Source organism: Scyliorhinus canicula, chromosome 1 (assembly GCF_902713615.1).
Source record: "Scyliorhinus canicula chromosome 1, sScyCan1.1, whole genome shotgun sequence".
NCBI lineage: Eukaryota > Metazoa > Chordata > Chondrichthyes > Carcharhiniformes > Scyliorhinidae > Scyliorhinus > Scyliorhinus canicula.
In genome coordinates this window covers 226,197,400-226,214,797 of record NC_052146.1, presented here as the reverse complement: position 1 = coordinate 226,214,797, position 17,398 = coordinate 226,197,400, and the positions used below count along the sequence as shown (strand labels likewise).

The 17,398-nt window shown below is 46.2% G+C and overlaps 1 protein-coding gene across 6 annotated transcripts in view; it reads right to left on the bottom strand.

Annotated features, from left to right (window-relative positions):
- The window catches only part of rps6ka2 (ribosomal protein S6 kinase, polypeptide 2), a 498,908-nt gene that overhangs the window by 116,155 nt on the left and 365,355 nt on the right, over positions 1-17,398 (bottom strand). For all 6 annotated transcript variants that reach the window (XM_038808497.1, XM_038808501.1, XM_038808509.1 and 3 more), the window contains 3 exons: positions 11,160-11,197; positions 10,884-11,026; positions 445-515 (listed from right to left, as the gene is read on the bottom strand). In XM_038808497.1, the coding sequence (XP_038664425.1) occupies positions 445-515; positions 10,884-11,026; positions 11,160-11,197 (252 nt within the window). The remainder of the gene's footprint in view (positions 1-444; positions 516-10,883; positions 11,027-11,159; positions 11,198-17,398) is intronic.

Genomic DNA, 17,398 nt, shown 5'->3' with positions numbered 1-17,398 from the left:
GAGGGTCTCCCACTTTTTGGTGGTCAGCTGTGCCCTCCAGAACCAGTGAGAAACTCCCCAGGCCCAAAAAAGTGACTAAGTGTCATTGAATAGCGGTGGGGAACTTGCCGGCAGAGCCGACGGGAATCTCCCGGAAAAATTCGCCACAAATGAACTTAGAAGTTTTTGGGGAGAATCGGGCCGCTTGTTTAAGGCAATCCAAGTTTTGTTCAAAAGAAAACTATTGAATCTCATCACAAATACAGCATGAAGATTGGAATATTGATCCAGTCTTTGATACAAACTTTGTAACTCAAGTTATTAACTAAGCAGTTACTTTCCCCCAAAGCATCAGCAGCACTTCTTTCACACAACGTGGCATTTGTAACTGATGTCAGTAATGCACCATGACTAAATTCTTTCAGTAGTGAAAGAATCTTACAAGTTTTCAACAAACAAACTTACTTGAGTATAAGTGCCATGGTTTCCTTCCTGTCCTTGCCTTGGAAAGGCAGTGACCCTGTCAACATCTCAAACTAGGCAATAAAACAAAACAAATGTGTTAGAGATATCGCCTGAGTACCAACTAACAGCCAGCATAACCCACAAAAATCATTCAACTATTCAAATTTTCTATTTTATTCAGTGACAGAAGTGAAGATGTCCTCCAACCAACACAATCTGTTTATGTATTTTAAACATTGTACTCTTGAATGACTCTCGCTTCTGTAGAATGTTTTTTTAAAGAACATATTTGGTGATTAACAGTTGAATGCAGCTAGGGACAACAGGAACACAAAAGATATCTTATCAACTCAACTATTTTTGGGAGGACATTTGAAAGAAACTGTACAGTGTGCTGCTGGGAGAGTCTGAAATTACCAACAGTTTAATTTGTGGGAAAACAATCCAGGTTCAGGCATTCTGCACTTCGCCTTCTGCAAAAGGTACCAGAATGAAACGGTTTCAAAGGCAGGGGTAGCTACATGTTAGGTTTTGTGCTCTTTTGTTTTGCAATGGTACAAAGTTGACAGGCATCAGAGTTTTAAGTTCCTAGTATAAACAAGAACCTTTTGAGCACAAAGGGCTCTGTCACTGTAATCTGTTTGATTCTACATCCTTGTACAGCGATCTAAATATTCTTTTTCCAAGTTAGTATTCAGGATTGTGTCCAATGGAAAAGGATCGTAATTGAAATAAACTGCTTGGCAGCAGTGCGTTTGGATGTCCCGATCGTCATGACATGGTTGGGAGCCTGTGAGACCGAATTCAGCAAAAGTGAAAGTTGCCAGAGTCCCAGATGGCCATAGTCTGCTTTCCCCTTGGAGGGGGAGAGTTAACTGGTGGTGATTTAACCTGAGGATCACCACACCTCAGGCGAGGGACAGGCTTCATGGATAACCTCAACTGGCATGGGATTTGAAGCGGCATTCCTCTGCATCACAAACCAGCCGTCCAGCCAACTGAGCTAACTGACCATCCAAGGTAAAAACTAATTTTCGTCATGTTTATTCTGGCTGTTGGCAGATTGAGCTCACAGACCACCAGAGCAAGGCTGGCAAGTCATTTTCAATTTTCAGCACCATTAAATAGAAGCACTTTGAGTAAGAGTGTACAAAGTTGAGAGCAAGGCTCTTCTGGTAGGCACAGCTCAACTTGTTAAATAGCTCTATGAGAAGCTCAGATCTCTTTAGAGAGAAGGGGAAAGTGGGGACAGGGGAGTGGAAAAGACAAATTCTCTCAATCATTCTGCTTGAAGTTGCAGATGACATCCACAAAGGAAGGTTTCTACTCTCAGTTTCTTATGCACACAAAATCCCAGATTACTAAACTTCTAATTATTATGATCCTGGACCAGACCCCAAACAGTGGCTCAGATACTGGGCAGAAACCTCAATATTTGATTTTAATTTTGTAAGACTGTGAGGAAAGGATACCTCACTCCAGGAATGATTTCACAAAGAAATAGGGATATGGTATATTAATGCAAACTTTATTACTAACTGATTATTAAAATAGCTTTATAATCACACAAGAAAATAGCTTACAATTACCCCTTAAACAATACTAATCAATACAGGGACACAATAACCCTTAACTGCTATCTTTATTCCCACTCAGACAACAAAACCATCTCATTTCACAATCCACTTTTACATACAGTTAGCTCTCAGGAATTCTTGCTGTACAGAGATGTCTTGGATACTCCACTTTGAGAAACAGAGATCTTTTGAGACTGCTTCAAAAAAAGACTTGACACCCTGTCAGAATATTGGAGAATCTCTCGCTGTATTTCTTCAGAAACATTCTCAGTTCACCTTCCAGCCAAAACCAAAAACTCTGAGAAACCTCAACACTTGACTGCTTCAATCACTGGTTCCTCCCATTAACTACATAATCTTGCTAAACTGAACGCAATTGAGTGAATTGTCCGCCTCCCCAGCCACGTGTTTCTCGGTGGCATGCTGTCGCTGTCGAGGGGATTCTCCGTTCCCGCCGCTGGCCAATGTGATTTCCCATTGTAGGCACCCCATGCTGCTGGGAAACCCATGGGCTGGGGTGTGCTCCTGGCGGAACAGAGAATATGGCCAGCGGAGAATTCACCCCAATGTCTCAAATTAACTGCAGGGAACCCACTTAATATAAATAAAAGTCCATCAGCCCAAACATTTATGATGCTTTAATTGCACCTCTGGCTCCAAAGAGCCTAGCTGTTTTGCAAATGGTGATTTTTAAAAATACTACTGAAGCAATAATATGCCAACCCGGGCTTTTAACCCATACTGTATCTGAAATTCCTACATTCATCACAGTAATAGGCTTTCGATTTTTCTTCCCGTCTGACCAATTCTTAATGAATTTAAACTATCCGTAACTTGGTGCTATTTTCCAATCTCACTTGGAGGCGGTAAGACATCTACAAAGTATTAAGTTAGCAGAAATATGGCAGGATCAACTCACTGGAGGATCCACAAATATCCTCATCCTCAATATGCAGAGCCAGCACACCAGAGCAAAAGATAAGACTGAAGCATTTGCAACAATCTTCAGCCAGAAGTGTCGGTTGAGTGCATGATCCATCTCGGCTTCCTCTGGAGATCCCCAGAATCATAGATGCCAGTCTTCCACCAATTCAATTCACTTCAGGTGGCATCCAGAAACAGCTGAAGGCACTGCATACTGAAAAAGCTAAGGGCCCTGACACTATTCCAGCAATGGGACTAAAAGCATGTGCTCCACAACCTGCCGCCTCTGGCTAAGCTGTTGCAGTACAGCTACAACACTAGCACCCACCTCGCAATATGGAACATTGTCCAGACATGTCCTGCACACACAAGGCAGGACAAACCCAACCTGAATAATTACTGCCCCATCACGGTAGCATTGTGGATAGCACAATCGCTTCACAGCTCCAGGGTCCCAGGTTCGATTCCAGCTTGGGTCACTGTCTGTGTGGAGTCTGCACATCCTCCCCGTGTGTGCGTGGGTTTCCTCCGGGTGCTCCGGTTTCCTCCCACAGTCCAGAGATGTGCAGGTTAGGTGGATTGGCCATGATAAATTGCCCTTCGTGTTGGGTGGGGTTACTGGATTATGGGGATCGGGTGGAGGTGTTAACCTTGGGTAGGGTGCTCTTTCCAGGAGTCAGTGCAGACTCGATGGGCCGACTGGCCTCCTTCTGTACTGTAAATTCTATCAGTCGACTCTCGATCATCAGTACAGTGCTGTCAAATGGTGCTTGTTTAACTGTCGCCGCATTTAAATCCTGAAATTCCCTCCCCGACGGAACTGTGGGTGCACCTACACCTCAGGGACTGCATTGGCTCAAGAACACAGCTCATTACCAAATTCTCAAGGGCAATTAGGGATGGGCAATAAATTTTGGCCTTTTCAGCGAAGACCACATCGCTTGAATGAATAAAAAAAAACAATTTATACTCATCCCAACTTTATTCTTCATTAAAATCAATTTGAAGTTTAATTTCTGTGCAGTAACTTATTGGGCATGATTCTCCCGAAAGGGAACTAAGTCCCTGAGCGAACGTGTTTAGTCATGTGTATCCCAAAGCTCGCAGTGCTGCGAAACATATAGCTATTCATCGCAACTTGTGTTGTATAAGGGGCCTAAACGGGAAATGCGCGGCAGAGGCCCCTGCTACCCCCCTAAACACCCATGCAGGGCAGCCCTGGCCCAATTGTATTCTCAAGAAATGCTAGCTTGGCATCTTGGCAGTGCCAACCTGACATCCTGGAAGTGCCCATGCCAGCTGGCAGTGCCACCTAAGCATCTTGTCAGTGCCAGGTTGCCACCCAGGTGGCAGTGCCAGGGTGTCAGGTTTGCACTGCTAGGGTACCCAGGTGGCACCAGTACCAAAGCACCACCCTGCCCAAAGGGCATGCAGCTAGGGGATCTGGTGTCCTCTGTGTACCCATGCTATCCTCTGAGTTCCTGCTTCCTTTGCAAGAAAGTCTTCAGGGTTAATAATTTCAGTGGCGAGGTCTATCTTTCCAAATGAACTTTGGAGCCCTATATAACTCATTATTGTTGTGGTTAGTACAGTTTATCTACAAAAATAGGTTTTCAAGCTGCTCCCTTAAGCCAAGGGCATGTGCTAAAATTGTATTGCTAAGTATGCCTTTATCCACCCTATGCTGCATCCAGCTGAATGCTGACAATCATACGCACGCTGCCAAAATTATTTGCTGCTTGAAGCAGTAGTCCCATAGTCTGACAAGAAGAAAGAAAAATGATGAGATGGTTAATATTTATATCTTGACCCATTTAATCATTCATGTTGAAATTGAATCAAGATAATGGACTTCACTGTGCAAAAGAGAATATTTGACATGCTGTTAATATCTGCCTGGTAATATGTACGAGATTGACAATAGAGATATTGGCCAGGATTCACCATTTGGGAGACTATGGGCAGGATTGAATAAAATACTGTTGACTGGTATCTGTCTTCCACTAAATATCATCTTTTAACTTCATCCTTTCCATCTATTTGCCATATAAGTGTTACTGAAGTATATTCCAGTTTCAACAGATAAACACTGGTTTGACAATGGCCAAAACCTTCTGTTCTTGTTCATGGTTGGGATTTTCCGGTGCCACTGAAAGTGAACGGAACCTTGGCTGGAACACCAAATTCTCTGTTCATGCCATGGACAAGACCGGAGAACCCCGCGCAATGTTCAAAAGAGAGATGACAATCTATGAGATAGCAATCACATACGTGGAGAAGGTGTCACACAGTGTGACACCCAAAAATTTAAAGATTACCCTAATCACAGATAGAAGTCTTGCAGTGTAGTGCACAGTGTCCCTGCCTCTAAATGAGAAATTCTGGGGCCGGGGTTCTCCCCTACTCGGCGGGGGGTCGCGGCGTAGCGGAGTGGCACCTTTGGGGGCTAGGCCCGCACCGGAGTGGTTGGCGCCATGCCGACTGGCGCCAAAACCGGTGCCAATGGCCTTTGATGCCTGCCGGCCGGCGCGGGGCTGGCCGAAAGGCCTTCGCCGGTTCGCGCATGCGCCGGTGAGTTAGCTGCCGCTGACGTCACCACCGGCGCATGCGCGGTAGGGGGTTCTCTTCCGCCTCCGCCATGGTGGAGGCCGTGGCGGAAGAAAAAGAGTGCCCCACGGCATAGGCCCGCCCGCCGATCGGTGGGCCACGATCGCGGGCCTGGCCACCATGGGGGCACCCCCCGGGGTCCGATTGCCCCGCGCCCCCCCCCCCCAGGACCCCGGGGGCCCGCTCGCGCCGCCAATCCCGTCGCCACCAGAGGTGGTTGAAACCACGGCGGCGGGAGAGGCCTCTCAGCGGCGGGACTTCGGCCCATCGCAGGCCGGAGAATCGCCGCAGGGGGCTCGCCGATCGGCGCGGCGCGATTCCCGCCCCTGCCAATTCCCGGGTGGCGGAGAATTCTGGCCACGGCGGGGCGGGATTTACGCCGGTCCCGGGCGATTCTCCGACCTTGCGGGGGGTCGGAGAATTTCGCCCCAGGTCTTGATGGCTGGTGAAGATGTATTCACAACAGGGCCAAACGGATTGATTATCAACCTATCAATCATTTCAACATGCCAATGAGAGGCAATAAGAGTGGAAGACACTTCTGGTCAGTAATGTTTGATGTGGAGTGATGTCCTGCAAGCAATAGCTACTGTCTGGTGCCCTGTCCCTGGAAAAACAAACTCCAGAAAACAGATGTACATGTGCTTTGTCTGGTTCATATATTTCTAGAGGGGAAGCTTCTAGGTCCAAGTAATCACAAGCAGCATGAATTTCATATGTGCATTTTTAAAAGAAACAAAGTTTGTATTTTGAATCCAACTTGGTGTTCACACAATATTCTCCAAGGAGCTAGAAAACATTGGGTGGGATTCTCCTTGGCTGATGCCGGAATCAGAAAATGTGATATCGGCAGAGAATCGGTTCCGATGCAGAAATTGTGGCGGGCGCCGGTTTCACAGCGGCATCAACGCGTTCCAGAATGTACGTATAGTTAACACCGTTTGCATATCATTCACGGGCCTGACCCAGTATTCTCCGTGGCCTCCGCGGTTCTCCGCCTCCAGTGTGGCGAATTCCAGACGGCAAGGTCACTTATGCTTTTAAAAACTGTGACACTGGCGCCATGGTTGATGAGGGGGAGAGAGGAGGTAGAACACCGCGAGGCGTGACTGTGGACTGCGGGGCTGGACATTGGCCGGGCTGGCTCGGATGGGGGGTGGGAGGGGGGGGGGGGGTGCCCTGCCACAGCTCTTTGGGGGGTGGGGGCTGATGTGGGAAAGGAGTATGAAGCCGGGGTGCCCCCCACGGGACTGGGGTGGTGTCCAGGCACAAAGCCATTGTTGTGGCCTGAAAGGCAGCCATCTTGCTATGCACCCCACTGACCATCCACCTTCGCCCTTGGTTCTGCAGACACTGGCCGAATGGATAACCCCTACCCCTGCACCACCTGCGCCATACCACCCCTCCCAACCAGCTGCCACCTGCTAGCGTGGGCAACACCCACAGTGGACCTTACACTTTGGCGGGACTAGAAATTCCCGTTGGCGGGGCTGGCGGTAAAATTCCACCCTATAGGCTCTAACAACATCTTTGCTGTGGTACTGAAGGCTTATACTCTAACATTGGCCAAACCTTTAACCACCATTTTCCAGAATAGCTGTAACATGGTAATCCACCCAACCAAGTGGAAATTGTGGAAATATGCCCTACCCAGAAAACGCAGGACAAATCCAGCCCAACCAATTAATCATCAGCCATCCTTTTTTATTTCAGAAGTGTGAGCACTTCTGGCAAATCCAGTATTTAATGCCCATTCCTATTTGCCCCTGAGAAAGTGGTAGTGTTTTGTTACACTCACAGCGTTGTGAGAGAGGGAGTTCCAGGATTTTGACCCAGTGACAGTGAAGGATTGACAACAGAAGTCAATCTGGTATGTGACTTGGAGGGGAGCGTGCAGGTGATGGTGTTCCCACACATCTGCTGCCGTTGTTCCTCAAGGTGGTAAATTTTGGAAAGTTCAGTCGAAGGATCCTTGAAGAGTTGCTGCAGTGCATCATGTAAGTGGTACACACTACAGCCACTGTGCATCAATGGTGATAGGAGTGAATGTTTAAAGTGGTGGATCGGATGCTGATTAAATTCCTGGAACTCTTTACTTATTAGCATTGTGGGAGTACCTTCACCACAATGAATGCAGCTGTTCAAGAAAAAAGGTTTACCATCACTTTTTCAAGGGCAAGAGGGATTGACAATACATGCTTTTCCAGCAGCCCCCCTAACCTAAAGAATTTTTCTTTCAATGTGCACTATCTGGAGTCAGTTGTAATCAATTTGAAAGGACTCGAAACCTCTGCTTTCCACTTGTGTGCGTTGCAGAGGCCGCATTGGAATTAAAATCCGCCCTGCCACTGTTGCAGATTAGGTACACTGTCCGGTTTGCATGTCAAATTCAACAAAATAAGAGACGGAGTAATTTTCTAAGTAAATTAAATCTAATTTATTTCAGACATTATGCAATCTGGATAAAGGAAGATGAGTTTTACTGCACTTTCTGCAAACGTTTTGAAGCATGCTATAAAGACCCAGATTCATCATAAGATGGAAAGGGAAGATGGAAAGGGACCATCTGGTGTACAACAAAGATGTTGTTAATTATATATCAGAATACATAACAAAGAGAAGACTGAATATTATTCAGAGAACCGAACATTCCGTATTGAAGCCAGGTTGACACAAATGGTGATATATTGGGACTTCAACATTAAATTAATGTGCTCATGTGAAATGCCTCTGTCTATTCTATTAACAAAGGCTAAAGTAGCTTAATAATGGGCGGCACAGTGGCGCAATGATTAGCATGGCTGCCTCACACTGCCAAGGATCCCAGTTCGATCCCGGCCCCGGGTCACTGTCTGTGAGGGATTTGCACATTCTCCCTGTATCTGCGTGGGTTTCACCCCCACAACCCAAAGATATGCAAGATAGGTGAATTGACCATGCTAAATTGCCCCTTAATTGAAAAAAAAGAAGAATTGGGTATTCTAAATTTATATTTTAAAAAAGTAGCTTAATAATTTTGTTCAAATAACAGGCAGAGAAATTTAATATGAACACATTAATGACAGTGCGATTTCACCACAAACACTGACAAATATCTTACCCTTCAGTTTGAATTTATAATTATAACAGTGACTATACTCCAAAATTGCTCACTTTTCTGTTCCTATCTGTCCAACCTTATATCCAACATGGTACCAGCCGCGTAATTAGCGGGGCGGGAGAGCTCACATGCCTTGAGCCACCTGGGGAGAACAATCAACCCAGCCTGTGTGTTCCATGCAGGTTATTACAACTACAAGCTTGCCAGCCTGCTTTGAAAACGACACCCGTGGTTGGCAGCATTGTAGCGCAGCACATAGGCCTATCAGTACATTGCAGCATGGGACTGCAGGTAATTGCCACCATTCCCCACAATACATTAGCGCGAAAATGGGCACCATGTGATCCAAATTTTAAGCCACGGATCCTAAGAGGGATCACATTTTCCCATCCACAGTGATTGACACAAATGAAAAATCAAGGACAGGGTATGTCATGTTTTAAACAAAATACATCAGCTGTAAGTGCAGTTAAGATACCCGTCAGACAGATAACAATTTCCATTTACAATTTTTGAACAAATCAGGATTTTCGTGTCATAATACGGCTGTAATTAACATCACTGTCTCTGCAAAGCTTTTCAAGAGCGAATACTTAAATCCATCAATCAAGCTCAATATCGCTATTGCATATGCCTCTAAATTAATTCTTTAAAACTGATTAGCTATTCAGTCAGATTTTTAAAAAAAAATCCATTTGCAACTGCAAGAATTGCTAATGCTTGTTCAAACAGCAACTGCATCAATGTCAATATTTTTGTGAGGTTGTTTTGTTTTGCGACTGTGGGCTGGATTGTACGTGCCCCTGCTGGGTGCGTTTTTGGCAGGGATGGTATGTAAAATAGGTGCAAATGCATCACCTTCCTGCCCATAACACAGTAAGTGGGCAAGTGCTGAAATCGATAGCCCACCACCATATTTTAATAAATAATCAAAGGTCAATTGAGCTTGTGGGAAGGAAAATGGAGGTACTGTCTTCGGGGCTGTTCTTTATGCATTAGGGGGCAGCCATCCCAAGATAGTAAATCCTTTCTACCTGCCAGTTTGCCAAAACCCACCACCCCCACCTTCCCCACCCACTCCCCTCCCTAAACTACCCACAATCTCCTTGCCCAATACCCTGGATTTACATTGCTTTGGGCCTATGGTGTCCCTTTTCTCGGGCTTGCTTGCAGTCTCGGCAGTGTGCATTAATGTGCTCTTGACACTGCCGGGAATCCTGGAGCTGCTGGCCAATCTGATTGGCTGGCAGCTTGCAAGGACGGGGCTTCCTTCCTAATTGAGAGGCAAATGTCCCAGTGGCAATTTAGTCTGCTCACGGCACGCTATGGCTGCATGGCAGGCTGGCGTGAAATAAGTTGGCTCTATTCTGACTTCACTTGGGGAGGGGGGCGCTGGCTCCTGAAGAATGAAATGACCACTTAAGGAACACAGTAAAGTATAAACATAGAGGGACTCTGTCGAAAACAAAGTACCTTTTCTGTAGTGAAGAACATAAGTTAGAATTAGAATTAGAATTAGAATTAGAACAGTACAGCACTACAGTACTAAAATAGCGTTCAGTCAATATTGCTTTTCGTTAAGTCTTAAAACTTCAAATCTTGTGTGATACTTTCAGCCTGGAAATTTAAATTACTTTCTGAAAGGTATCGGTCTCTGTGGTGATCATCAGAACAATACTCCAGAAAATAATAGCTTTCATTTTGCTGCTAAATGTAATTAAGCAGCTGTTTAATTTGTTTCATGCAGATTAGAGGTCTCAGATAGCAGAAAGATCTCAATTCTCAGTTGTCATCAGTGCATGCTGATTTTACACTCGTATTCACTCCCAGCATCTTATCCTAATTCATCCAACTTTGCTTGAAATAATAACCTCAAAAATTAACTCCCAATAATGTCTATTTAAATCGACAATTAACTATTGCCAACCTTTGGCCCCACCCTTGAATAAATGAATAGAACAAGATATGCTGGCAAATCATATTCCTTTTCCCTTTTTTAAAGTTTTTCCAATAAAGGGGAAATGTAGCTTGGCCAATCCACCTACCCTGCACATCTTTAAGTTGTGGGGTGAGACCCATGCAGGCACGGGGAGAATATGCAAACTCCACACGGACAGTGATCCGAGGCTGGGATCGAACCCAGATCGTCAGCAGTGCTAACCACTGCGTCAACGTGCCCCCCCCCTCCCCCCCTTTTCCTATTATTAACAGAGGAAGGTTATTTCACTCACCATTAAAACACCAAAGGACCACCAGTCTGCACTTTGTGCATGGCCACGCCGGTTGACTACCTCAGGAGCCATATACTCTATTGTTCCACAGAAGGAATAGGCTCTCTTGTCCTGGTCAACAGCCTCCTTGCTGAGCCCAAAGTCTGAGCAACAAGAAAGACTTTTAGTACAGTTGAAATCTTGGCAAACAGTCAGAAATGATATGTTCAGCTCAAATGTTCAATTTCAATGCTGCTAGTTTTGATCCTCAAGAACATCAATATAAAATGCACTCACCTGTTATTTTAATGTGGCCATCTTCATCTAGAAGTACACTGAAATTTAAACAGCAGTAAAACGAAATGAGAAATCTTTCAGCGTAGACAAAAATTGAAACCCACCCTCATATTTGAAATGCAAGCATATCACATCTTCTCCCAATGATTTGTGACGTCTGCAGAAATATTACAACTAACTGTTGGCACCAAGTTCAGATTCTAGACATTTTTCACATGAATGATGGGCTTCAAAGTTAGGTGACGTGTAAGTGATCACCAGCCTGGCCTAACAGCACACAAAAATCCTCCCCGACAGGATTAACTCTGTTTCCATTCTTAATGCTGGACAGAAGATGGCAAGAGCTGCAATTAGTGTCTCCTTTCAATGCTTTCAGCCAACTGATGTCTCACTAACTCTCAATCTTCAGCATCTGTCACACTGTTAAGCCAAGGGTAATTTATTACTGAGGGCGAAGAAAGGCATTTTAGATTACATGTTGTGAGTGTGAGCGAGTTGTAACTAGCAGGCGCCCTTCAATTTCTCACATGAGCAAAAACATCTCAATTTGGTGAATGGTTATTTGATTGTTGTTAGCTCAACTCAATGTTGGCTCTAACCTCAAGTGCAGAATATAAACATGTAATCTAGACTGAAAGGGACTAGGAGAGATTGTGAATTGTCAGAATCCATAGTGAAATAAATGATTAAACTGGGGTCCCACCTGCCAGTTCACGTGGACATATCTATATAAACTATTTGTCTTTGCATCTTGTCATCACCTGATGATATTATTCTGATACAGGATGAGCATCCTTTATCCAAATGCTTGGGGCAGAAAGTGTCTCGGATTCTGGAATTTTTAGACTTTTGGAATCCCTGTAATTACCTATATAATGCAACATATCACCCAGTGGCAATGGGACCCAAGTTTAAGCACAAAGTTCATTTATATTTCACTTACAGATTCAATAAGACACCACAATTCAATATACAATATTTTTAATCAATAAATAATAAGATATACAGTTGAACCACAAAGTATTTTAAAATTTATTTACGGGATGTGGGCATCGCAGGTTAGGCCAGCATTTATTGCCCATCCCTAGTTGCCTTTCAGAAGGTGGTGGTGAGTTGCCTTCTTGAACCGCTGCAGTCCGTGAGGTGTAGGTACAATTAATTCTGCTTAAGTCAAGCGAGGTTTAGTAAATTCAATATGCACAAATTCTTCCTTTTTTTCCTATTCACTATTACCCATAGGGGTATCTGCAGGTCTTTTTGACATTTTCAACAATATAATGCACTAATGTCTGGCTATGATGACTGCTATAAACAAACTGATATTTTGGATATTCAGGATCATTCCTCATGTTCTGTGGTTGAAGTTCTATTCCAACCAATTTTCCGCAATCCTGTCTCATTGTAAATAAAGCCTAAGAACTTTAAGTGAATGTTTTAATTGGTAATTATATCAATAGTGCAGTGAGTTTACCAACACAGCTGCCTGCTTGTGAAACTTCTTCATGTCACCTTGAATTTTCCTGGGTGGATTGGAGATTAGGAATAGGTGGCAGTGGGACATTGGAAGCAATCTTTTGGAGATGGCCAATTAAAAAGCCACCTCGGGAAGCCGTGTCCAATGGGCATCATTCCCATCCCTCATGTCACCCCCCCCCCCCCCCGCCATCCCCTAGAGACCAATAACAGCCCAACTGCCTGCATCTCCCTTACAACCTATCTTCTACCAAACCCCAACACATTGTTTTTGAAAACTCACCACTATTCTTAGAATTCCCCCGATACCAAAAAGGGCCGACATTCTAAATGGTGAACAGGGATTCTCACTCCCTGACTCCGATGCAGGCTTCGGTGGGTGCTATTCAGGTCAAACTATATTTTCAAGTTATCTCCCGGTATAACCCATACCTTCACCAAAGATGTCCTGGGTCCTGAATTGCTAAGTAAGTAAAGTAGACTTTAGGAATAAACACTGTTTCAGGTTAAATTAAGTTATTTTATTATTATATTTTTTCTTTTAAAAGCTGCAAACACTTTCTCTACAGAAAGGTAAAAAGATCTTGCTTCTGGATCCTTCTGGTTGGTTGAAGGGACCTTCAGGCCCACCTTGACAATCAATCTTCTTTAAAGTCTGGTCTTCTTGAGATGTATTCACTGGTTAGCTCCGTTGCTGTGTCTTGTTGATCCCCTGTACTGCGCTATAAGAGTTGGCTCTGCTAGCTATCTCTCAGCTGACTCTGACTCCTGTTTAAATTCTAGTCTTCCTTAGATGTATAGCTGTTTAATCTCGGCTGCTTGTCTTGTCTTTCCCATGACCGAGCTGTGAGAGCTGAATATGCTTCTCTCCTCTCTCTGAGTTCTCTGAGTCTCCTTGCTTATGCTACTGTTCCCTGGGTTTATATTCTCTTTCTAACAATTATTAAGTTTTTATTACCTTATTGTAAATTAACTTATTTCACTTTGATTGTTAAAAAGTATATTTGATCTAAACATTCTAATACAGCAAATTATTCATTTTGGGCATAACCTCACCTCTCAGATCTGATTACATTGTTTTTTGTGATGTTCAAAGTTCCTTTGTGATATTCAAAATGCTTTGGTTTCAAGAGATGTTACTTTTAATTCCTGTGATTTCAATAATTTAATTTTCCAATTGTCCACAGCTCATAACATTGCCTTTGATTTTGACTTTAAACTATGTTTCTCGGAGACAGGTTGTCTCCAATTTTCTTTTAATTTAGTTGGTATTCGTAGAATTTCACACTTAGAATTGACACCAAATTCAACTGAACATCATCCTTTCCTTTCCAGCTGTTTACTAAGAGAGTTAATTTCAATGAAGGTGTGAAACCTTTGCTTTTAGCTGTATGCTAAAATTTCACTTGGTTATGACTTGAAAAACCTGCCTGTTTTAAACATTCGTCACTTAATTCAATTGAAACTCTCATCCATGCTTTTCCAGATGCTTCCTAAGATAGTTACTTTCAATGAAGGTGTGAGCCATTGTTTTTAGCTTAATACAAGAATCCTGTGTGTTTGCTAAGTCTGCTTGAGAGAAAGTATCTGCATTTTATAATCCTGTCTTTTGCAGCCTCTTTTAACCCTTCATGGGAACTTTCCCTGTATCCTCTCATGTTTCTCTCAGACCAGATATTGCCAGACTTCCATGTTTCAAATGACACATTTTTCTGTATTTTCAACAACAACTTGTATTGTCCACTTTGGCCAGGAGCCTTGCACACACATGCCACCAGCTACAAACCCCCCATAGAACTCTCCTCTCAGTGTCTAATAATAATAATCTTTATTGTTACAAGTAGGCTGACATTAACATCAAAATGAAGTTACTGTGAAACGCCCCTCGTCGTCACATTCCGGCGCCTGTTCGGGTACACAGAGGAAGAATTCAAAATGTCCAAATTACCTGACAGCACAGGCGGAATTCTCCGCTCCCGTGATAAATCGGGAAGGCCATCGTGAACTCGGCCGCTCCTCTCACCTTATTCACCCCCACCCGGGGGGCTAGGAGCGGCGCTCCGTAACTCTTGGCTGCCGGGCCTTGACGCTTGCATCAAGGCGGCGTGCCGAGAATGACGCGACGGCGGCGCCTAAGTGACGTCAGCCACGCATGCACAGGTTGGGCAGCTCCAACCCGCGCAAGCGCAGCTGACGTCATGACGGCTGATGGCACAAACCCGCGCATTTGCGGTTGCCGTCTTCCCCTCCGCTGCCCCACAAGACGTGGCGGCTTGATCCTACGGGGCGGCGGAGGGGAAAGAGTGCGTCGCTTTGAGACGACAGCCTGGCAATCGGTGGGCACCGATCACGGGCCAGTCCCCTCCCGAGCACGGCCGTGGTGCTCACTCCCCTCTCCGCTCCCACAAGCCTCAAACCAGCATTTGGCACCATGTTCACGATGGCAGCGACCAGGTGTGGTTGCCGCCATCGTGAACCGGTCGGGAACGTCAGGCCGCTCGGCCCATGCGGGCTGGAGAATTGCCGGTCGCCGTGAAAAATGGCGAGCGGCGATTCTTCCGAGCGGGGGGTGGGAGAATCGAGGGGGGTGCCAGGGGGCGTGTCGTGAGTCGCCCGGCCCTCCCGCAATTATCCCACCCGGCGTGGGGAGCGGAGAATTCCGCCCCACTTCTTTCAGGCCTAATGGGAGGAAACTGAAGCACCCGGAGGAAACCCACGCAGACATGGGGAGAACGTGCAGAATCCGCACAGACAGTGACCCAAGCCGGGAATCGAACCTGGGACCCTGGCCCTATGAAGCAACAGTGCTAACCACTGCTACCGTTTTGTCTCAATATGTCCTTTCTGTGTCCCTTAGGATAAGGCAGCCCATTACAGGCAGGAGAGGCAGAAGACCAGAGGGGGCATACCAGACTTACGGATCCACAACCTTGTCGGGGAGCGGGCAATACAGCCAGCCGGGTGAGGCCGAGCATAGGTTGACATGAAGGTCGGTATGCACCTAGCGAGAGCCCAATTCCATGCTGATGTCCATATAGCAAGTAAGTCACCCCTCTCCCAGGATCTTGCCCTTCCCAGGATCTCACCATGTCTTTAGTACTTTGTTTGCAGGATCACCATCAGACGAGGCTGAGCTGTCCGGGCTACCTCGCCCACAGCCACATTCTCAGCACACCCCGGAACACCAGTCCTGGGAAGACACCAACTTTCTGTCACTGCTGTCACCTGCACCCCCCCCCCCCCCCCCCCCCCCCCCAGCATCGCAGAAGCTATCACCTCACAGGAACGTTTTAGTGAAGGTTACCTTCTGGTGCGCGCTACTGCTGTGGCACATCAGGTGGAGGTAGGAACTCCCGAGGGTGCGGGCAGTCGGATGGGTTGCCCAATTTAAGGGAACAGCTGTTGTCCGGATAGTTGTTGCACTTCTGGAAAGTATAATCTCATCACTGGTAGAGATGCAGACAAAGAACCAGGATTTACAGGAGGGGATGTCAGGAACATTTTAGTGGCTGCAGGTACAGCTGGAGAAGTCCAACCGCCTACAGTTGCTGGAGATGGTGCCAACTATGCGTGGTATCCAGGCCAACATGGAAAGGGTGGTGTCTGCAGTGGAAGGACTGGGGCAAGAAGTCAGAGCCCTGCATGAGGATGTCCATGGTGGGGGCCACACTGTGCTGTCAATGGCTGAGGTGCAGGACAGGGTAGCCCAGTCATGGGCAGACATATCCCGGGAGCACATGGACATTGCTGTGTGCTCCAGAGCTTAGCCCAGTCACAAAGGGTCAATACTGAGGGCAATGAGATCTTTGGCGGGCACTGACTTACCTTGTCCAGTCACATAGGGACATGCCACAGGCACAGAGTGACAAGACCAAGGCAGTGAGGACATGTCTCACTCACTGAGGGACATGTTCCTGTCTCAGTGATCCATGGCTGAGGGCATCGAAACCATGGCCCAGACAAGGGCAGGCCTCCAGGACTGGCAATGCCAGATGACGATGGAGCCTCCAGAGCTCGCTCCGACCTCATGTGAAGCCCCCTGTGGGAGGAGGAAGTGATGGGGCCCATGTTGGTGCCTCCTGCAGGGGAGGTACTGGAACACCTTGGTGTTTCTGAATCCTATCCCACCTTATAGTGATGCATCTCATGGGCAGCGGGTAGAACAGGGTGGCTCATCATCACCAGTGACACTTGAAAGTTAGCAGAGCTCATCCAGGTCCAAGCCCTCCAGAGGACGGCTGTCAAGGGCATTATAGGTCACATGATGAGACAGGCAGCAGGCCGTCTGGGGAATCACACCTAGAAGGAGCGGTAGATAACACTTGATTTGGCAAAGGTGTAGCACACTTCCAGCAGTTAGGGGTCAGGACACAACAATGTATACATTTACCACTAAACACGTTTGCACCAACAGTCTTACCTGCATCTGATTGGTGTGAGGGAGGGGCTGGGCCTTGGTTTAGAGGGCGTGCCAGATTGGGGGGAGTTTGGGTGGGGGAGGATGGGGTGGAGCAGGGCCCATGGTACATGAATGTCCCACATGGTGTCCCCCTCAGCGGGAAGTGGCAGGACATGGGGGCAGCAGTCTGAGCCCGCCTTGTACGACAGCTTCCCCAGGGACTGACCCCTAACCGTTCACCATTTCCTCCTCCTCAGCATGCCACCCCTCTGCTGCACGATGTTGTACAGGACAGAGGAGACTAGCACGATGCTCGAGACCCTCCTGTGGCTATTTGAAGAGACCCACCAGAATGGTCCAGACGTCG